General features: G+C 35.9%; 3 protein-coding genes across 3 annotated transcripts; 2 read left to right on the forward strand and 1 right to left on the reverse strand.

Annotated features, from left to right (window-relative positions):
* Window positions 1–3,773: 3,773 nt before the first annotated feature.
* LOC112765445 (uncharacterized) lies at window positions 3,774–8,213 on the forward strand. The gene is made up of 12 exons (XM_025811344.3): window positions 3,774–3,935; window positions 4,011–4,209; window positions 4,279–4,361; window positions 4,755–4,830; window positions 4,961–5,028; window positions 5,699–5,783; window positions 6,115–6,236; window positions 6,333–6,416; window positions 7,080–7,226; window positions 7,308–7,416; window positions 7,501–7,620; window positions 7,880–8,213. The coding sequence occupies exons 2-12, from the start codon at window positions 4,116–4,118 to the stop codon at window positions 7,954–7,956; spliced, it is 1,065 nt and encodes a 354-aa protein (XP_025667129.1). The 5' UTR covers window positions 3,774–3,935; window positions 4,011–4,115; the 3' UTR covers window positions 7,957–8,213.
* A 114-nt stretch (window positions 8,214–8,327) lies between these two features.
* On the reverse strand, window positions 8,328–13,847 carry LOC112765571 (uncharacterized). The gene is made up of 10 exons (XM_025811468.2): window positions 13,826–13,847; window positions 13,099–13,273; window positions 12,721–12,796; window positions 12,031–12,522; window positions 11,723–11,894; window positions 10,838–11,135; window positions 10,545–10,617; window positions 10,010–10,100; window positions 8,800–8,879; window positions 8,328–8,688 (listed from the first exon to the last, which is right to left on the reverse strand). The coding sequence occupies exons 1-10, from the start codon at window positions 13,845–13,847 to the stop codon at window positions 8,494–8,496; spliced, it is 1,674 nt and encodes a 557-aa protein (XP_025667253.1). The 3' UTR covers window positions 8,328–8,493.
* A 143-nt stretch (window positions 13,848–13,990) lies between these two features.
* Window positions 13,991–21,520, forward strand: LOC112765444 (CMP-sialic acid transporter 4). The gene is made up of 15 exons (XM_025811343.3): window positions 13,991–14,350; window positions 14,446–14,518; window positions 14,642–14,717; window positions 14,804–14,915; window positions 15,043–15,122; window positions 16,006–16,081; window positions 16,196–16,296; window positions 16,506–16,577; window positions 17,369–17,417; window positions 17,585–17,626; window positions 17,724–17,845; window positions 18,090–18,149; window positions 18,683–18,731; window positions 20,816–20,910; window positions 21,196–21,520. Exons 1-15 carry the CDS (start codon window positions 14,324–14,326, stop codon window positions 21,245–21,247), a joined length of 1,086 nt encoding a protein of 361 aa, XP_025667128.1. The 5' UTR covers window positions 13,991–14,323; the 3' UTR covers window positions 21,248–21,520.
* The last annotated feature ends 453 nt before the right edge of the window (window positions 21,521–21,973 follow it).

Raw genomic sequence — 21,973 nt, forward strand, 5'->3', positions numbered from 1 at the left:
CACCACAGGAGAAAATATCTCGTTGTAATCAACACCTTCTTTTTGTGCAAATCCCTTCGCTACTAACCTAGCTTTGAATCTTGTACCATCTGACTTAGTAGGATCTTCTTTTCTTTTATACACCCACTTACAACCAATTGCAGTCTTTCCCACGGGCAATGGGACCACATCCCATGTCTTGTTCTTATGAAGAGATTGCATCTCTTCCTCCATAGCGACCAACCAACTTTCTCTATCTTTGTCTTTGATAGCATGTTTGAAGGTGACCGGCTCATCATCCTCCACTGAGAGTGCATAATCTACCAAGTTTAGCTGCCCATAATGTCTCAAAGGCTTGTCTGACCCGAACTTCTGAACAAATTTATAATTCCTCTTTGGCCTAGTAGATGCCAAAGAATCCTGCTGCTGCTGTTGTAATGCATGTGCATTTTCTCGCTGAATTTCCTCATGATCAAGTTCATCCTCTGCGTCATCTCGAGTAGCATTAGGATGCTCCACCTGAACATTACTAGAGTCTATTTGTTGGTATTTAGACTCTATCTCCACCACTTGAGTATTTGAAGTTTTTCCAACATCACCATCATCTGGCACCATATCTTTAGACAAAGCTACCATAGATCGTTCATCAAAGGTAACATCCCTGCTAATTACAAACTTAGAATCATTTACACTCCAAAGGCGATAGCCTTGAACCCCTCTTGGATACCCCAAAAAGATTGCTTTCTTTGCTCTATCATCAAGCTTATTATCTTTGACATAATAATAGGCTGTGCATCCAAAGACTCTGAGTTTCTCGTAATCTGCATGTTCCCCTGACCACACCTTATAAGGTGTGTTTCCATCTAGAGAAGAATGTGGGGATCGATTCACTATGTAGCAAGCTGTAGCAACTGATTCTGCCCACCATTCTCTGCCTAACCCGGAATTAGAGCGCATACACCTTGCCTTCTCAAGTAGCGTACGATTCAGTCGTTCGGCGACTCCATTCTGTTGTGGTGTTTCTCTAACTGTCCAGTGTCTTGTAATGCCTTCTCGGTCACAGAACTCCTTGAAAGCCCCATCCGTGTACTCTGTGCCATTATCAGATCGTAGAGTTTTTAACTTCCTACCCGTTCGATTTTCAACCATTGCTCTCCACCGCTTAAAAGTGTCGAATACCTCATTCTTATATTTGAGAAAGTAAATCCAAACATACCTGGAATAATCATCAACAAAAGTAACAAAATACCTGGAACCACCCTTGGAAGTAACTTTAGCCGGGCCCCAAACATCAGTATGCACGTAGTCTAACAACCCTTTGCTTTTGTGCTTGCTTGTAGAAAACTTCACCCTGTGTGCCTTTCCATACACGCAATGCTCACAAAATTCCATTTGTGGTTTCTTCATATTCTTCAGCAAACCTTGTCCACAAAGCAATGATAGACTTTTCTCTGACATATGTCCAAGCCGCATGTGCCATATTCTCGTGCAATCTGTTTGATCTCTACTTCCACCGATTCCAACTGCTAACTCACCTATAACCGTTGTCCCCAAAAGAGAATAAAGATTACCGTGACGAAATCCTTTCATCACTACCAAAGAACTACGAACAACTTTCAGTACCCCATTTTCCGCAACTATTTTGCAACCATTTTTCTCCAACAAACCTATGGAGATCAGATTTTTCCGCAAGTCTGGAATATGTCTCACATCCTTTAAGGTTCTTACGACACCATCATGCATCTTGATTCTTACAGTACCCAACCCCACAGTTTTACAAGCATGATCATTGCCCATTAAAACTGTGCCACCATTTATGCTTTCATAGGTAGTAAACCACTTCCTATTTGGACACATATGGTGAGAGGCTCCTGAATCAAGAATCCACTTATCGAAGATTTCATAAGATTGTTCTGTCACAGAGTAACAATCTTCCTCATCATTTGAGACGTAGCTTGCTTCTTGCTTTTCTTTTGGGTTTTCGTTGTTCTGTTTCTTGAAAGCTATCTTCTTATTTGGACAATTTGCTTTGAAATGTCCAGCTTCACCACATTTAAAGCATGTTCTCTCCGCGTGAGGTCTAGATTTTGTCCTAGACTTTCCACGCTTATTACCTTTTCCTCTTTCATTAGTCCTTCCTCTAGCCGCGAACAATCCTTGTGCTTGATCATTATACTCTCTTCCATTTGAAGATGACATTACACTTGTAGCAACCTTACGTAGATCATCTGCTAAAAGTGATGCCCTCGTCTCATCCATGGTCAGAGTGTCACCCACCAGCATCAATGTCTGCACCAGATTTTCATAGGACTTCGGTAATGAAAGTAACAATATGAGTGCCTGGTCTTCATCATCAACCTTCACATCTATATCCTTTAAGTTTGATATGATCCTATCAAACTTATTGATATATTCTCGGATTGAGGTGCCTTCCTCCATCTTGCATGTATACAATTTGGATTTTAAGTAGATCCTGTTAGTTAGAGTCTTTGTCATGAAGTTACTCTCTAACTTTAACCAGACGCCTGCTGCAGTTGCTTCTTCGTTCACCAAGAAAGCAACATCCCTCTCAAGGCATAAGATTATTGCAGCCCGTGCCTCAAGATCTAATTCTTCCCAATCCTCATCTTCCATTCCTTCCGGCTTTTTCTCTTTTCCCGCTAGTGCCTTGTGTAACTTTTGTGATATAAGCAGATTTTTCATCTGCATCCTCCAATAGGAAAAATCATTTTTTTCATTGAACTTCTCGATTTCATATTTGCCTACTTTGACATTACTACTAGTAGAAGCCATTATATTCAAAATTGAATTTTACCACTCAAATAATGAATAATATAATGTTGGCTCTTGATACCAATTGTTGAGTCTGCAGCGGAATTTTGACTTCTAATAGCTACAAAGTAATATGAAATTGAACACTACTCACAATAATGCACTCGCTATATAATTACTAAAGAGAAAAAAAAGGAAAGAAAATGAATAATTGCTAAGGATATGTGAATTCCTTTAATTTTACTTTTTTTTTTTGATTGAATACATTTTGATTTCACTCATTTATATAGTTTCCTAACTTCTATAAATAAAATAGTTTCCTATAAACGCTCTTTAACTCCACCAATTTCTCCAACTTCTCTCTTCCATCCTTTGTTTGCCTCCTTTGTTTTCTCTCTTCCGTTCTTTTATTCTCACATGAAGAATTTGAGCAGAGAAGAAAAACGCGAACAAAGGAGAACGGCGAATTTTATTAGGTTGAAGAAGAAGAAGAACGCAAACAGAGAAGAAGAAGAAGAACGAAAATGCGAGAAGAGAACAAGATTTACGTTATATGAGGCGCGTGTATAACAAAAATGTAAGGGGATTGGGGAAGCGCTTCTGATTGAAGTTACTTAGATAGTTTAGATAAAAAAATTACATGGATGTAGAGCTTTTCTCTTTAGCAATTTACATGTAAGAACTTAGATTACAAATAATTAAAGAAATAATCATGAGGTAAGTAGAAACTTTACAAAAATGAAAGAAACGAATGAGATCTAAAACAAGAAAAGCTTAAATATTTTGCAATGCTTCATTCTACTTTTTTTTTTTTTTTTGGACCTGAATACTTCATTCTACTTAAATACTGTATTTTGTTAGTTAATAGAGAAGGAGCACGGATTATAATCTCAAATACTCTTTTTTTTTTGTACAGTCACCAAAAAAATAACTTTTTTTTTTAAGAATTGTCATTTATTGGGCCTGGGCCAGTCAACTAGCAGGACCAGGATTCCTCAGGAAAAAAAAAGTAAATGAGAAATAGAAAAGGAAGACTTGGAAAATAAAAAAGAAAAAATAGATCGGGAGACGGGAGGAGAAACTCGTTGACGGAGAAAGGGAAGAGTAAATAATAAAAAAAATAAAGGCAAAATTCCGGTGTTGGTTGCTGGGGGCAGATTGTGGTGGAGTACTGACAGAGAGAGGTTTGATTCATGAATTGATTTGAATTGAGTTGTTTCCGTCGTGTTTGGGCGTTTTTATGATTCATTAATTTGCAGGCCACCGGCGGGGATAGGGAAGGGGAAGGGAAGTCCCAAATTACTGCATACAAATATATAATCAAATTCTTATTCATATCGATCGCATAAGAATAAGAAAGAGATATGGGTGTCACTTTGAAGCAAGTGATTAAGAACCTTGACGCCTTCCCCCGCGCCGAAGAGCATTTGTTGCATAAAACTCAATCTGGGGCTCTCGGTATCTATCTATTCCCTTCCAACTTATTTCACCCTTTTTTCATTAGCTCAATTTTTTGTTGCTTTGCAGTTTCCGTGATTGGTATAGTTATAATGGCCACCTTATTCCTGCATGAGCTCGGTTATTATCTTTCAACCTACACTGTCCATCAGGTTTCCTTGCTCTCTTTCTCAAACATGTCGTCATATCCAAATTCTCTCTTATCATTATGATTGCTTCACAAGTTTCTTTTTTTAATTTATTTATAATTATTAAACTATACTTGCTTAGTTCTGTTCCATATATACTTTGTGAGAATAAATTCAGCTGAAAAGAAAAGGAATGAAAAACAGTCACAAAGGTGCATTAACTGCAGAATGAAACAGGCTTCCCTTGTTTTAGGACACTTTGCTACATTTTCTTTCTTTCTTTTTCTACCATTGATATTGTGGAATAAACAAAGGGGATCTGTTATCCAACCTTTTGGGTTCTCAATGAGTATTCTATACTATGCAGATTCACATAGGATATGCAAAAAAAATTTCACTTATACTCTCCCTTTTCAGATGTCAGTTGACTTGAAACGTGGAGAAAATCTTCCCATTCACATAAATATGACTTTTCCTTCTTTACCCTGTGATGGTTAGCACTGTCCTTTCATCTGCTTCAACAATAATACTACAACTTTATCTCTACTTTCTATCTTTGTTTTGAATCTCTAATTTGCTTTAACATTGAGGTTTTTAAACGTTCATCTTGTTTCTGTGAGCAGTTTTGAGTGTAGATGCCATTGATATGTCAGGCAAGCATGAGGTTGATCTTGATACAAACATATGGAAAGTAAGTGTTTGTCACACATACGGTAGTATCTTTTGGTATCTAGAATTTCTACAACTATACATTTTTCTTATTGTTGATTTTTGCAGTGCATCAAAAACTTGGGATGCAATCATAAATTTCTGTTGCTATAAATACACATTTATAAACAAAGAAACAAACCAAAGTTTCACCTATCTACTATTTCTAGAGATCATCATCACAACCCCTGTATAAAGGGAATGCTGAGTTAAGTATTTGTGGAGTCTCTTCTGTTTCTTGTTTTGGTACCAAAGGGGACAATAATTGAATCATCATTCTTGGTTACCGATCAAACAGTTTTGAACAGGGTTTCAGTCCATTATTTCTTGAATAACTTAAAGAGGGATAAGATAGCAATGTCAAGCTAATTTGTTTGTTATGCTCTTTCTTTTTCGTTTTATGGTTGTTTTGAAGTTTGAACACCCCCACCTGCACGCGCTCAGAACCTTTTATAAATTTGTCACTCTAAATAATTTCTCTTTTTCTTGTTTATTATAGTAGATGAATGAGTTGAATATGCATAATGAGCATTGTTTGCTACCCATGAAATTTTGTTTTGAGTAATTCTATTTAGCCTTCTTGAGGTTTCTTTATTTTTCTAACTTCTATCTGTTATTTAGTTGTTACGCTAATAAGTTTGTAACTGCTGTAGCTTCGCCTGAACAGTTATGGCCATATAATTGGCACTGAATATATATCGGATCTTGTCGAAAAGGAGCATACTCATCATAAGCACGGTAATATCTTAGTTTCATTATGCCCACATTTCCAGAACTAAAAAAAATTGTATGAATTGTATCTCATTGGGTTAAACTCAATTTATTCATTTGGGCTTAAATGGAGGGCTAATTAGGATTTTGATAATGTTGAACTTACATGAAGTTTTGACTGAACAAATCAGTAACCCAAATAAAAGAATCGTTTTCTAAATCTTTTTTCGCATATTAACTAGGTAGTGTTAAACATTGCGATAGCACAATCCGAACTTCACAGTTCCCTTTTCGTCTTACATTTTTATTCTTTCATTTATTTTCCTGCCACTTACAGTCTTCTAACAACTGTGAGCAGATCATGATAAAGATCATCATGAAGATTCAGAGCAAAAGATTCATTTACAAACCTTAGATGAATCCACGGAAAATACGATCAAGAAGGTGAAGCAAGCATTAACAGATGGAGAAGGATGTAGGGTATAAATTCTAATCTTTTCATAATATAAAGTACTTTTGGTGTTCTATTTGTCAAACCCAGAAGACTCTTAAACTTTTGGATTCATTCTCTTGTAGGTTTATGGCACTTTAGATGTTCAAAGAGTTGCAGGAAATTTCCATATTTCAGTTCATGGGCTAAATATATATGTTGCTCAAATGGTAATACTTTTGTCCTCCCTCAATAATATTTCAGTTAAAAAATGTATATGTAAATTTGTAATTAAAACATCAGGGTCTTTCTTTTTTTTTTTTTTAAATAAATATACTGGTGCAAGGATCTATAGACCATAATAGAATTAAAGGTGTTCTTATTTCCATGAAAACACACAATTCTTCAAGTTCCTTTTAATAGCTTGTGTATTATGTCCATAATTTTGGTAGATGAGTAAATGAAAATGTGAATTTTCCAAGCCCAGAACTTATATCATAGTTGTTAGTATCCTGTCAACAGGGGAAAAAAGTGTTTATTGAAGGAGTTGATAATAGTCTCTACGCTGTTTTACTTATAGCCTATCTAGATATTTAAAAAGAAAGAAAAGGCAGAAAGGTATCAAGGTGCAAGAATAAAATGCTTGAGATTTAAAAGTTTCGTGATGGCATTAGTGGTGGATAATTGAGAGTTGTTCAAGAAGCCAACACCATAACTACGGAGTCTACTTATTTTATAATTTTCTCTCAAGGACGAAGTTGCCTATAATTGAACATTTTATTAAGAGCTTAGATCTGTCTCCTGTTGCATTGAAAGGATTACCTCAATTGAGAGGCTTCTATAGGAGATTTCCATTGAAAATGCCTAAAACAGTCTTTGATGGTTTTCTGCAGATTTTTGGAGGAGCAAAGAATGTGAATGTCAGTCATATTATTCATGACTTGTCATTTGGCCCCGAATATCCTGGAATTCACAACCCACTTGATGATACAACGAGGATTTTGCATGACACAAGTGGAACATTTAAATATTATATTAAGGTTTGAATATTGTGATTATCGTTGTTGTTTTAGTGTATTTTCTGTGGTAAACCTCCAAAAGCTCTCTATTTTGCGATGCAGGTTGTTCCTACAGAATATAGATACATCTCAAAAGAAGTTGTACCAACTAATCAGTTCTCAGTTACAGAATACTTTTCACCCATGAAAGACCACGATAGGACTTGGCCAGGTTGCTTTTATTCCTTTGTGTTTGAAGTTGGCGTATTTCTTGGGTAGGTTGTGATTTGATTCCTGTTTGTCTTGTTGTCTGCAGCTGTCTACTTTCTGTATGATCTATCACCTATTACTGTGACAATCAAAGAAGAGCGACGCAGTTTTCTTCATTTCATTACTCGGCTTTGTGCAGTGTTGGGTGGAACCTTTGCTGTAACAGGTTTTTTTCCTTACTACTTACTATACACCTTTAGCCAGGTTGCTATTTGCTTTTCAATGAGATTATTGGGTGGAACTCATGGACAGATAATGTAGATAATTTAAGTGTTCAGCATTTTCAGCAAGAACTGAAGCCATTATAGGCATGAAATTGCTTAAGCTGTTTTTCATAGTCCATGGAGTTAAACTGATCCCTACCGCACTTTAATTATTCTTTATGCTGATAACATTCCTGTCTAAAACTCTCCGTATATTAACAGGGATGCTGGACCGCTGGATGTACCGTCTTATGGAAACTATAACTAAGCCCAAGGCCAAAACAAGTGTATCACGATAAGATATGTGCTCATCATTCCCACTTTCCAGCAACATCCTTGGATTTATGCGATATGGCAGATGGTGGCATGGTTGAAATTAAGAATTGTAATCAACTTTTTGACAAATGTCTCTTTGTAGAATTGTTTGTGCCGTTGACGTTAAGCAGTTCATATTATCTTCTACCATTCGGAATGGCTTTTTGCTTGTCCGCTTGACATTACGCAACAGACTGCAGAGTATTTTCATAGCTATGCCACATCTTAAATCCTCCTCAAATTTTGGTCAATTTAATCAGAAATTCCCTTCAATTCATGCTCAATATAGGAGAGCTTAAATTGTCCCCAAGTGAAACAAATTAGGTCGAATGGACGTATTTTTCAGTGAAAGGAATGACAAGAAAGTATGATTAGTATTGCATGCAAATATTTCGGATCACGTATTTTAGAGCAAATGTCTTAGTATTGCGGATAATTAAGGAAAATAAGAACAACAATCTGAATCGATAAAACTAATTTGAGACAATTATATCAAGAGTTGGACTAACTAAAAGTTAATGTCATCGATGTTGCTCTTGTTGCTCTATTTGTTCTTGATGCTGCTGCTCTAGACTGTTACCATTCTCATTGGGTGTTTGATTCTGCCTATTTGCTCTCCATCTAACATATTCCGAAAGGAGACAATTCATGCTTATTGTCATCCCGAATCCAATGAATGAGGAAAGGAGGATCGACAGAATTGGATTGACATTAAGCTTCAGAGATCAAAAAACGAGGTGTGCTAAGCTATGTAATTTAGGTGTGAGGCAAGTCAGGTAACACGATAAGCATATAAAATTAATAGAGTAGGAGCTATATCATCTTACCATATTAAAAAATACGTGAGCAAACAAGATGAGAATTGCGAACTGGAAGCAAGCATAAGCCCATACGTAACTCCTGCTCACTGCCACCAAAACAAATCACCTTAGCTTTTTTTTTTTTTTTTTTTTTTTTGGAATAGTCAGGAGCTAATAATTATTAAGTTGAGGACAAACTAATAACTACATCTATATGTAGAGTATCGCAGCATTAAATTAGAGCAGTTGCACTTGCGCATGACCCAAAGAAGATATCTGCTCCAAATGACTTGGACTCATGCTTAGACAACTCAGACAACAGTGGAAGGAAATAGATAACTTAGACAGCAAAATTAAGGCCATTGAACTCCATCTAAAACCAAGTTTCTGTGAAACCATTCAGAGCAATAATTTTTTAAATAGTTTCTCCTAAAGTTTCTTTAGCTCTGCCTCTACTCCTGACCCCTTTTTGATTTTACTATCTACCATTCGATAGTCTACTCACACGAGAATCTAGTGATATTTAATAATATTAATGTTGGCTGCTTCTTAAATGTATCTACTTTCGTCTCTAAGCATGCGAAGCTCCTTATAAAAGCAGTGAGAACCAAGTATAGGATGTTCATAAGGCTTCCAAGTCATCGCATGATATGAGAACTGTAAAATGCTTATCCATTTTTGATAAACAAAAGTTTGATAGAGTACTCTAATGCTCTTCAACAATCGAGCATAATGAGGACAATTCTGAGAAGAGAAGTGAGGGGCGCAGCCGCACAGTTCAATTCTCTTGTTTCAGACCTTTTGAGTTGCAAAGAACTCACGTGATGTATGATCTTAACAGGTCTGTGGAGGAAGAACATACAAGCAAAATTTTAAGCCAATGATGGAAACAAAGTTATGATCTGGATTATGGAACTACAGAAATAATCATATGTTCTAGTGATTCACCAATTATAACACATGATGAGTCCACTTATTGTCAACTCAAATCGCACATGCTTTTTCTTCACTATTTGATTTTTTATGATTGGTTTTTATTGTTAAGTCCCTGTTCCTGTTTCCACTGTCCCTACCCTAGTTTGTAGATCACTAGAAAACTAGGCAAATTTTGTTACAAGAGACATTTTGCCAGTATCTCTGTATTTTTGTCCTACAGACCAAACAGAGCCTAAGGGAAATATGACAGATGCAAAATGACTTTATTGTGCTTTGGCAGACAGAAGGAAACAAATTTTACCCATGGTTGACGCAATCATAGATGTTAGGAGACCCAAAACACAGGAGAAAGGTAATGCAATTGCGAGAGCTCGAGGACCCAAATCTGAAACCTGGTAAACAAGAAATCAGTGTTAGGAAGAAGACAAAGGCTGATATAATTATTAACCAAAAAAATAATTTATTCCCTACGCATATGCAGCATTATCCAAGCACTCTTCAGTCTTCGTATAAAGAATTATGAATAATAAAAAAATGATAGCTCTTTTTTCCCTCTTTTCTTCACAGCAAACACTCAAGTCACTTATCTTAAATTTTGTCAAGGAAAACATTCCAGCATCTGTTGACTGAGAAAATTGAAATTCTCCCATCAGATAAAGTTACATTTTCTGAATTAAGTAATCAAAAATATAATTTGGTCAAATGTTCTTTCACAAGTAAGTTTCTCATGCAGTACTGTGACCATCGGATGCAATAGGCCCCACATCCATAATTTGAAGCAGGAAACAGGTAGCAAGTTACCATAAAGTTCAGCATATGCATAAAGAAAGGCATACCAGTAGTTGCTCCAAAAAGCAGAAGTAAGCAAGCATGCTAATCAAGACAAGTACAGGTATATCATTCCAGATCCTGCCATGGACGAAATAAGTTGAATACATTACCCTTAGGAAACTAGTGACTCCAACATTTGTCATACCAGACACAAGTAATTATGTAAACGTTATTCAAATTCAGGATTAAATGCACTCTTATTCTTACGCAGACCAGCAACCAATAAAATATGTAGTAGGGTTTTTGGTGAGGGAATTGAACACAAAATTGACTAGCACATCAATACATGGAAACTTGCCTGTAATAAGCTATTTCCCTTGGTTGTGGCACATTTGGTGGCTGTCTGGCAGGGGGTTGACGATCATAAATTTTCAATAGTGTTACCGGGAGGTTTTGAACATCCTGCTTGCAGACATCACAGGTCCTGTTGCCCTTAATACTAAACCACTTTACTGCACAGTCTTGATGAGCAAGCGCAAGATCACCTTTACAACTGCATTCCATCTTAAGCGTATTTTCTCCTTCCCCGAGCTCTGCCAAACAAATCCTACAAACTGCTTCTTCCTCTGGAATATCTGCTGTAGCATCCTCAATAGCTAGAAAGGGGAGAACAAAATTAAAAAGTCTCAGATAAAAGAGGAGAAGGAGGAATATAAGAATATAGTTGACCAATTAATCAAGTACAGCCAGAATAAAATATTGAATTAAAAACGTTATAAGCACAGATGAGAAACTCTACTCCTAAAAAAACTGGTTCTGTTAAATACCTAGGAATCCTAACTTAAAGACAATCTGAAATTGACAAACTTGATGATTGAAAATAGAAATGAATAAGTTAACTTCAATGTAAAGTTTATTTAATTTGCTATCCTTTAATTTCGAGAGTTAGTCAGCAATTGGCATGGAAGGGCTATAACAGGCTATAGTCTCTAAGATTGTCTATGAGAGACGCACTAAAGATTATATCACCTAGAAGCCACCAAATTTCTTTCATCTATAATGTCTACTAAACGATGCAAAGCGTTACCAATCTCATGTTATATACGGTTAAGTGCCAAATATTTAATAGTTCTTGAAAGTCAGAACTCATAACTGAATATTTCAGATTGTGATTCTTGATCAAGAAATGTAAAATGGGAACCTACAAGAAATTATGTGCTCTACGTATATTTCAAGGAATTACCAATCTCCATGACTGAAGCATCACCAGTTGAAGTTCCATCAACAGTTGCAAGATGCCGCCTGGCTGAAATGATACGAATCAAGACCCTAGACTGAGTGCACCTCAATTTGGTGGCTTTGGCATCAACTGGAACCGAAAGTGATCGAGTTATATGCTGCTTGACAACCATTGTCTATACAAGAATGGAAATATTCATCAATGCAGCATAGTTTAAAATCATATACCAGTTTAACATACAAAATGTAAAAAATTTTAGCAAGCGTTGTATGAAAACAGTTGCCTTGATTGAAGAAAAGAGACATCCATACATTTAAATCAGAAGCACATCCCAGATGTCTGCCATGTACACTTTCTTGACCCAAAGATGCAATTGGAGTAACCGGTAATGAGTGGGCAACCTTTGACAATGGAGAGAATGAACCTTTACCATTAAGAGAGAGGGTCCTTGAAGTAGAAGGCTTATCCAAAAGTGCATTTGACAGGGTAGTATCAGGAACAATGAGAACCGTCCTTTCAGCATCGCGGGGACTGGTTCTGGCCCTGAAGTTCCCTTGAGGAATTATACTTCTCATGGAAGGCCTGACTCTGGCCGAATTTGGCCTTGGCGGAAGTCCTCTAGAAGAGGTGGATGTGGAAGCAGAAATGGGACTGGAGAGGGAAGGACCATCCGTCTTTGCGAAAGAAGATAATGCGGCATCTAGTGACCATGGGGGTATTTGCAGAGAGGGGAGTGCAGGCCGTCTGGAGTGAGGAATCAAGGAAGCCTTGTCACCTTTTTCATTTGCATTTGCAGCACATGTCTACAGTAAGTAACACAATGCAATGCTACATCAAACAATTGCAAACTGACAAAAGCAGCGGCAGCTTATAGTTTTGAGTATTGAGTGATTACAGTTTTAGCGAAGTTACATTCATATTATGGTAGCAGCAGCTAGCAATCAGGAAACAGAGAAATGGCAGATCGAAATGGAAGGCATATGATCTGTATGTGTTATTACCTGGAGGCGATGAAGAGGATGATCTGAGAAGGAATCAGCAGCAGCAGTTTGAAGCTCAGGCTGCAAACCTGTAACTCTGTTTTCCATCAAATAATAATCAGAGAAGCAAGCAAATCACCTTTTAGGTTTGCCGCAAAAACAAAAACTGCTACCAGATACATGCCATTGCCGTTGCTCGCCCACCGATATTTAACATTACTATTTAATAATTAATATTATTAATCATTGTCATTATTAAAATAAAAAGAAAGGAGGGGGGGGGGTGATGATTCCAACAACTACCAAGGGGACGGGGAGGGGGGTTCCTGGAAATTAGAGATGAGCTCAGTTCAATTCTAAAGAACATTTTATTTGAAATTCAGATGCGATGATTATTACCCGCCAACTTCAACTTGCGACTTACGAGCTTTATGAATATGATCCTTCCACTTCTCCCAGCTCTCTCCACATTTCTTTCTTTGCTTCTTCTTCACTTTACACACCCCATGCGCTGCCTCTCCAGTCTTCCTTTTTTTTTCCTTCAGTTTTATTTCCAAACATAACTTACAAATTACTTTTTCAGTTTTTTACGTAGTATTTATAATTTTTCTGTAAAAAACAATTGGAAAATTCAGTGTGCAAAATAGTTATTATTTTGACTAATTTATATTCATAATTATTATTATTATTATATTATCACATATGTTAATAAATAATTAAAAGAATAAGTCACCAAAAAAAAATTAAAAGAATAAATTGATTAATGTGGTCATCTCTATTAATTTACGGATTATTATAATTTTCTTTCAAAGAATTTTGAATAATAGTTTCTAGACATGCTTTGAAGATATATTGGTGTGTTTTTTAAAACAAATAAACCTGTACAAATGTTATTCAGTTGAGCTGATCTACTGCATGTTATCCGTTGAATCCTTCTTTAGGCTTTGTTTGGTTGGAAGGAAAGAAATAAAAAGGAAAGAAGAGAAAGGAAAGAAATTGAGAAGAATTTTATTTTCCTTAGATATGTTTGGATGAAAGAAAATGTGGAGAAAGGAAATAATATATAATGTTATGAAAAGATAATTTTATCCTTAGATATTTTAAAATATAAAGTTTGATCTTTCACATTTGACTGGTTTTTCTCTCATATTTCTCTTGGTCCCACCTATGAAATAAACGGTAAGAGATCAAATTTTACTCTCTAAAGTGAAATTCAAAATTTCGAGGATCCAATTCCGTTAATGACTAGACCAAAAATTCGAGAAAGTGAAATGATGGGCCAAAGAACAAAGTTATGGAAACAAAACTTGTCAAGGGAGTCCAAAATCAACAAAGAAGTAAGAAGGAGAAGGTTAAAGAAAAAAAAAGGGTAGAAATAAGAGAAAAATCGAAGGAACAGTAAGCCCAAAAAACACACGAAGGAACAGTAGTTACAAAAACAAGTATAAAAAAAAAAGAAGAGGAGAATAGATAGATGAGGGGCTCACTGGTCCCGGATTGGTTGTGCTTGTGCAGCTGGGATAGTCGACGAGGGACTGAGGCATAAAGATGAGATCTGTAGCGGTTGCAATAAGTATATAGAGTTGGAATTCGCTCTTCTCTAATTCACAACTCTTAGTCGAAAATGGAGTACAGGAAAATCAGGGATGAGGTGCTTTTAATATGTAGCCGAGAAATTTGCTATCACATTTCTTCCATTCACTCAATAATAAACTAGAGTTGATTTGACGCACCTTTGTGTTGTAGGGTGATGATAAGGAGACCGGCATCGAGGACGTTGAGAGTTTACGTGAAAAATCGGTTTTGTTGTCCGGTGCAGGTGCATAACTATCTTCTCTTCTTCTGTCTTATATTGTGTTGGTTGGATAATTAGATGTATTGTGTTTGCAACTTCACCATTGGAATAGCTTTAACCTCTTTTCCCCTGTTCACTGTTTTGCAGTCCTAGACAACCGTTTGGCCTCCGTGGGAGAAACCAAAACCGATAGCCACAGGGCGAAAGCAAAGTGGAAACTCAAGTCTGACTCCTGCTCCCACTCTCCGTTATCTTTCTGTTCAGTTATTGTTCGATTTCTTAATCCTCATCCCATTTCTCTTGATATAGGTCAGTTGTTACACTTGCATTGACTATTCTTACTAGTTCGCAAGCCATTCTAATCGTTTGGTCCAAGAGAGCTGGCAAGTACGAGTATAGTGTAACCACCGCAAACTTTCTGGTGCGTATAGATCTCATCTCTATGCAGTATGCACTCATTCCATTGATTCACTTTCTGCTTGATAACCCGAGTTGTGGCATTTGACCAATACATGGCTCCTAATTTATTGGTAATCTTTTGGTTATAGGTGGAGACTTTAAAATGTGCTATATCCCTTGTGGCCCTTGCAAGAATATGGAAAAAGGAAGGTGTCACCGAGGACAATCGGTTAGCATAATCCTTTTCCCTTAAGTTTTTTTATCTGATTGTGAATTTAGTGCAAGATTTTGGGTTATGTTTTACATTCTGTTGATGAAAAGGGAAAAAAGTTTGGATAACTAGTTAAAGAGGTGGAATAAGGTTTTTCTTACATTGAAAATTTGAGTGACAACTTGCATTTTGGCCATTTACAAGCAAGCACAAAAGCACAAGGTAACCAAAGTACATGTTTCTACGAACTCATAATGTTACTTTGGAAGCTGAAGCATTATACTGAGAGTTTGGGTTGTATTCCTCAGGGCGAATCTTTACTACATTTCGATATTCAAGGATGGAAACAGGTCAGGCGACCTATTAGCCTGTGGCTTGCTAAAATATAGAAGCAGGCTCAGGCTTTTTGAAAAGCCTGTTTATCTTAGCAACCTAGGCCTAGGTTTGCGGAAAAGCGAGTAGGCTTGCTGGCTGTCCTGGGCTTGTTTAGATTTAGAAATGTATATAAATGTAATGTAATTTAATCTACTAAACGCTTGTTAGACTTATCTAGCCTATTTTAGGCATTATGCATACATTTAGCCCATTTGAGCTTTAGTCTTGCATTGTGTGCAGTAAAAAAAATCCTCGCCACGAAGCCTTTACCCTCCTTAATGGGACTTCAAGTAAATTTGGGCAGGATTAATTCTTAGTAGTAGAACTTGGATGCCAATGATTCAATTGAGAGAAAAATAATAAATATACTTTTTTATTGTTAGTCAATATGTTTTTCTAAATGAGAGATTTATCTAAGCATTATGACTTCTGTATGTGTTTCCTTTTCTGATGAGAGATTTTTCATGTTGTCTGTTGTTGGAGAATGAATTTGAATAAGTCGTTGTATATTGTTTCTTGCATCTAGGTTGAGCACCACATTAGATGAAGTTATAGTGTATCCCATTCCAGCAGCACTTTACCTTGTCAAAAATTTGCTTCAGGTTGGTGATGCATGTCTATGTTTGTTATGGTCACAATTGATTATTATGTAACTTTGATTTTGCAACAGATACCTTCCAAAATCTGATTGTATTTACTCTTCAATTTTATGGCAGTATTACATTTTTGCATATGTAGATGCTCCTGGCTATCAGATATTAAAAAACTTGAATATTATCAGTACAGGTGTTCTCTACCGAATTATACTCAAGAAGAGGTAGCTTTTGTTCTTTATTTTCAATATAAAAAAAATTGTTGTCAATTCTCATTTCATTATCATAATCTTTTGTTAAGGATTGAGGCAGTGTTTTGTTTCCACAAGTTTAGTTTATTACTTAATACTAATGGCTTAGTAAAATAATAATTAATTTTATTGATCGTATTGCCCTGGGGCTGCCTATTGTTGTGTTTTTATTTGCATTTCAGGTTAAGTGAGATTCAATGGGCTGCTTTTATTCTACTGACTGCTGGTTGCACTACAGCCCAGTTGAATTCAAAGTAAGACTACTCCAAGTCTGACATGTGGCCATCACTTCCATACTAATATATTATAATGTTCTTGTGGTACTGCTGTAAAAATGGCCCCCTATCTACAAGCTGTAATGTAACAAACAAATGTATCTGATTGAAGTGCTAGTGAGGAAGTTGGTTAAGATTGAGAGAAGAATAAAGGGATGAGAGATAGAGTTAGGTGTGGAATCATTTGGTAATTGTAGAGATTAGAAGAGCTCCAACTCTTCCTAGTTCCTATCAGTTTTGTATACCTACTCTTTGCCAAATTCTCAGGTTCCTCAGCACATTCTCTAGAATCCTCACAAGACTATTCTATTGATCTAGGTGTAATGTGTCTCTCTACAAAAGAGAGCAATAACCTTTTTAGATTTATTTTCCATTGTGTAAGTTGCTTGATTACTTTTGAAATTGTCTTTTTGGCAATTTGAATAGCATTGCTTTATCCATATTTTTTGGATTACTTTCCGACAATTAGTTTCAGAGACTTTGAAGCAGCAAAACGAGGAATATTTGGCATTGGCGCATATCTGATACTTTCGGTGTTTATGGTTGGAACATAGTGAGAGTATAAAATGAGAAGAATTTTTTTGTGTTGGGGTTTATTTTTTTTGGGGGGGGGGGTGACGATTTCTTAACATAATTTTTCTGAGGAGGGATTGAACAGCTCTTCTAGCCATTAGAATGCTGTTTCTTTTGTTATTTTAAATTGTGGAAGTCATATTATTAATTGATAATTATCTTTTAAATTTGTCTGAAAGATTGCCTTTTATTTTCAGTTCTGATCGTGTTCTTCAAACTCCCTTTCAAGGTTGGGTGATGGCAATTGTGAGTATTAGCATTTGCAGTGGCCTCTGTAACAACCCGAAATTGTGAACTCTTCTAGGGATGAATCTCTAGCAAAATTTTTGGTTGTTACGGTCTAATGTTAGAAACATAATAAAGCATGCATTTATGTCTTAGAATAATAATCATGAGTTATTTTTTTCATAAAGGTAATGGCACTCTTGAGTGGTTTTGCAGGAGTATATACCGAGGTAATTTTATTATTCAATCCAAAATTCAGTCGGCAGAGAATAAGTTTTTTGAGCTCTATAACTTCCCATTTTGTGATACATTTAACAATATTGGCAGGCTATTATTAAGAAGCGCCCTTCACGAAACATAAACGTTCAGAACTTCTGGCTTTATATCTTTGGCATGGGCTTCAATGCTATTGCAATACTGGTTCAAGATTTTGATGCTGTGATGAACAAGTAAGTCTACTGTTCTTTCAGACTTTGGTTTTGTAGTTTATGTTGATTTTTCTACTTTTTCACCATATTGATTCTCTTTAAGGAATTCATGTTGAGGAGAATCTTTTCTCGTGAAAAGGGACAAGACATGCTCATAATATATATTGTGATCATAAAGTCATCAAGCATTATAACAGGAGAGTTATTGTAGTATTATGAGGCTTAGAATGAGCTCATCAATAATGCGTGTATTTCCCATATTCAGGGGATTCCTCCATGGATATTCGCCCATTACTGTTCTCATGATTTTCAATCATGCACTCAGGTAAAAATTGTTAATTGATGTTCTCTTGTAAAATTTCTTCAACTCGGGGAGTTTTACCTGGATTACCACCGACAGTTATGTATCTTGTCATTTGGAGTCATGTCCATTATATGTCTCTTCAATTTTCAACTGTTGCCTCTTTTTAGGCTATTTTTTCGTTTTTCATGTTAAATTTGTCTCTTCACGTCTGTGTGTCTTGTGAAGCAAATGGAAGCAAAAGTTATCATTAAAAGCAAACTACTATTTTTACTTATGAAAGTTCAAGACACTCACAAATGACAAATCTATCATGGATGAACAAAGCTAGCCTTGTAACCACAAAAGACGAGTTAATGACCATTTTTACCTTAAAAATTCAGAATGTTGAAAAACTTACCCTTGAATGAAATTAACGGTTAGGTACATTTGGGTAGTTTTGTCACATGGAGATCTTCTTTTGCGGGTTTAGCTTTGTTCTTTCATGGCTAGATTTGTCAGTTTTCCTAAATTTTCATTGTGCGTAAGTGTCATATTTATATTGTTTGTGCATCCAGTGGAATTGCTGTATCGATGGTGATGAAGTATGCTGACAATATTGTGAAGGTACGATGATGGTATAAGACTGCCTATTCTTATTCTATGATTATATTATCCACTAAATATTTAGAAGCAACAGTAGAACTTAACAGTTCCATGAGTTTAATTGTGAATCACTTTTAGGAGAATGCCAGGGATCCTGCAATATTATATAACTTTTATTATCACTTTTTCTTCCAACACCACTTTATCATTCACCACTTTATCATTATTAGCTTAGCACCACAACCTCGGTACCTCACCCTTCATCGGTGGCTACTCTTTGGCAGGTGCCAGAGGCCAAATATCTGGCGGTCACTCACCAAAAGTTAAAAAAATTTAAAATATAAAAATAATACAATTAGGTTAAACATTCAAAATTAAACTTCCAAACCTAACACATTCAAAAATATCCAAATCATTCAAATGAACATTCAAGACTTAACGTCAGAAGAACACATAAGATTTCACTAAAGTGACATTTGAAAGTGGAATATCCAAAACTAAAAACACAAAATTCCATATAATCAAATATCCAAAACTCCATTTAATCAACCATCCAAAATTGCATGTAATTGAACATCCAAACTATATTTTAATTGAGATCCAAAATCCTACTAAAAAGAATATCCGAAAGATACTTATATTGAAACATCCCAAAACTAAAAATTTGTCGGATTATTTATTAAATATCTAAAATTTAAAAACCCTAAACCTAATGCATCAAAAAATCTCCAAATCATCCAAATAAACATTTAAAACCTTACTGAAAAAGAACATTCGAAAGCGAAATACCTATGTTGGATCCCCAAAAGCAAAAATTCATCAGATTCATTTATATTAGGTTAAACACCCAATTTTTTTGTTTTAAAAAAATATTTATGTTAGGGTTAAACAGCTATGACAACAACAAATTGAAGCAAAACAATAAATAAAGAAGCAATTTTGCACTTTATTGCACTTGCAAATCCACATAACAAACTGATTGGCAAAGCAGAACAAATTGGCACACACGGATAACCTAATGAGAGAGGAGGTAGTTACAGCGGCAACAAGAAGTCGGAGAGGTGGAGGCAATGGCGGTGACAAGAGTAAACAGAATCAAAGAGGTGGAGGCAATGATGAGAGCGAATAGAATGAGAGGAGGCTGCAACGACTTTAGATTTGGAAGCCAATGACAGCTTTAGATCTGGACGGCCACAACAATGACAACTCTAGATCTCTTCAGCAAGCTCGATGATGTAGCATATCTGGCCATCTTTGCAGAGATTGTCGACGAGGGCGGACATGCCGCAGGAGACGGCCATGGAGATGTTGGCAAGGGCACCGCCGGCAGCATTGAGATGGTAGGTTCGAAGTCAATGAGCATCTTGCTAAAGCTAATGATGAGGCCAGGGGAGAGAGGGGGAGGGCGGTGGTGAAATCCATGGATGCAATGTGTAGCAAGTTGTAAAATGAAGAGAGAAAAAGTTTTGTTCTCCAGAGACAGAGAATGAAGAATGGGGTTGGTGGCATGAGGGGGTTGAGAGGAAGTGAAAGAAGAATAGGAAGATGAAGATGAAGATGAAGAAGAGGCTAGGACAGAGAGTAGAGACTGAGGGGTGATGATGAGGGAGAGAAAACTAGTTTCAAAATAAAAGGGAACAATTGGTTAAAATTGGCTATTAAAAAATTGGTTCTTAATATTTTTTCTACTTGAAACCCCAAACCACACTGCTACTTCTACTACAACCCAAAACTGAACTACATGATTTCTTATGTATTGAATGTTCAAATTTGTCTAATAATAAACTATACATGATGAGGTATGCCACATCAAGTTTCAGCCTGTCGTGTCAGCTTTTAATCGTGACAAATTAACGGCATGGACCAAAAACCAATAATTTAAAATTCTTTTGGACAAAACAAAACCAATTCTATACCTATTGTCTAGAGCTGGGTCATGATGTGTGTTTTATATCACATGTAATAATCTATATGGGGGCTTACAGTTGTTTTGTTTGATTTATTTGGACATTATAATGCCTTTACAAGTGCCAATTTGCCAAATGATAGATATAGCCTATGAAGTGGAGTTCAATTGTATGATTAAGTTTCCAATTTTTGCATAGGTGTACTCTACTTCGGTGGCAATGCTTCTTACGGCAGTAGTTTCTGTCTACCTTTTCGGATTTCATCTCTCCCTTGCATTTTTCCTTGGTACAACGTAAGTTGCTGCTATATCCTCAATTTTTCTAACATGACGTGGTTATGCTTTGATTTGTGAGCACACCAGGTTTTTTATTTTTTTCCCCATCATATCAACAATTGAAATTAAATTGTTAAAATCTTAAGTGCTTTAATGGCTTTGGCTCCTAATGTAACTTTAGTATGCACAAAATTTTATTAGCTCTTTTTATTTTTTTGTGCTTTGTTTTTTTGTTTTTGATGTTGGGCGTAACCATTTTCTTTGTCTCATCGCTTGAACTTAAACTTCTTGTTATGTTTGCAGTGTTGTCTCTGTTGCGATTTATCTGCATTCTGCCGGGAAGATGCAAAGATAGCGGTAACTACCACCTGGTTCTTTTGACCCCATTTCATATTCATACATTTTCAAATTGTTAATTAAATATCATAGTAGTGTATATTTTGACGAGTTTAATTTTCATGTATGGACATTGTAAAACGTTTTACATAGTCATGCAATTACAATCATTATCATTCACGTAGTAAATGTAAAAGAGTTATTTTTGCTAATGTGACATTTATATGATTGGATGCGCCTGTAAAACGATTTTACACTGATAGTGTATTAAAATTAAATTCATATTTTGACATATATGTCTAATAAATATATTTCACTCAGGCTATATTTGGCACACCGCTTAAATTAGAGGAAGGGAAAAAAAATTAAGTCAGCCGTATATCACTTGGGAAAAGTTTTCTAATTTAAAGGTAGTTTGTTCAATGTCCTTATCAAGAGGTGGGAAAGAGAGATATGCCATGTGAGTTAAGGTTTATTGGCAGTTATTACTTTAATTAACCCTCACATTTAGCAAAGTAATGGGAGAACATTTAACTTCTCCCCAAGTTGGGTCGGATACTGATTTTAAGGATCCGTGTTGTAGGTTGTATATCAAATACAAAGTGGGTTGGCTTATGTTGCGTAGGTCCAGGAATGAACAATTTTTTTATTTGAAAAAATAAAATGTATGATATAATTAAAAATATTATCAAATAAAAAATGACTTTAATATTAGTTATACTTTCTAGGAAGTGTTATCAGTAGT

Source organism: Arachis hypogaea, chromosome 7, assembly GCF_003086295.3.
Source record: "Arachis hypogaea cultivar Tifrunner chromosome 7, arahy.Tifrunner.gnm2.J5K5, whole genome shotgun sequence".
In the NCBI taxonomy this organism is placed as follows: domain Eukaryota; kingdom Viridiplantae; phylum Streptophyta; class Magnoliopsida; order Fabales; family Fabaceae; genus Arachis; species Arachis hypogaea.

Excerpts from the sequence above, each read along its gene's own strand:
- LOC112765445 (XM_025811344.3), top strand. The coding sequence starts at position 4,116 with ATGGGTGTCACTTTGAAGCAAGTGATTAAGAACCTTGACGCCTTCCCC. Across the intron at positions 4,362-4,754 it reads CAACCTACACTGTCCATCAG|ATGTCAGTTGACTTGAAACG; the intron begins GTTTCCTTGCTC and ends CTCCCTTTTCAG. Across the intron at positions 5,029-5,698 it reads TTGATACAAACATATGGAAA|CTTCGCCTGAACAGTTATGG; the intron begins GTAAGTGTTTGT and ends TAACTGCTGTAG.
- LOC112765571 (XM_025811468.2), bottom strand. The coding sequence starts at position 13,847 with ATGAGAGAAAAACCAGTCAAAT. Across the intron at positions 12,797-13,098 it reads TCGCAAGTTGAAGTTGGCGG|AGTTACAGGTTTGCAGCCTG; the intron begins GTAATAATCATC and ends GATGGAAAACAG. Across the intron at positions 11,895-12,030 it reads GATGTGCTTCTGATTTAAAT|ACAATGGTTGTCAAGCAGCA; the intron begins GTATGGATGTCT and ends ATTCTTGTATAG.
- LOC112765444 (XM_025811343.3), top strand. The coding sequence starts at position 14,324 with ATGGAGTACAGGAAAATCAGGGATGAG. Across the intron at positions 14,351-14,445 it reads ACAGGAAAATCAGGGATGAG|GGTGATGATAAGGAGACCGG; the intron begins GTGCTTTTAATA and ends TTTGTGTTGTAG. Across the intron at positions 16,578-17,368 it reads ACAGCCCAGTTGAATTCAAA|TTCTGATCGTGTTCTTCAAA; the intron begins GTAAGACTACTC and ends TTTTATTTTCAG.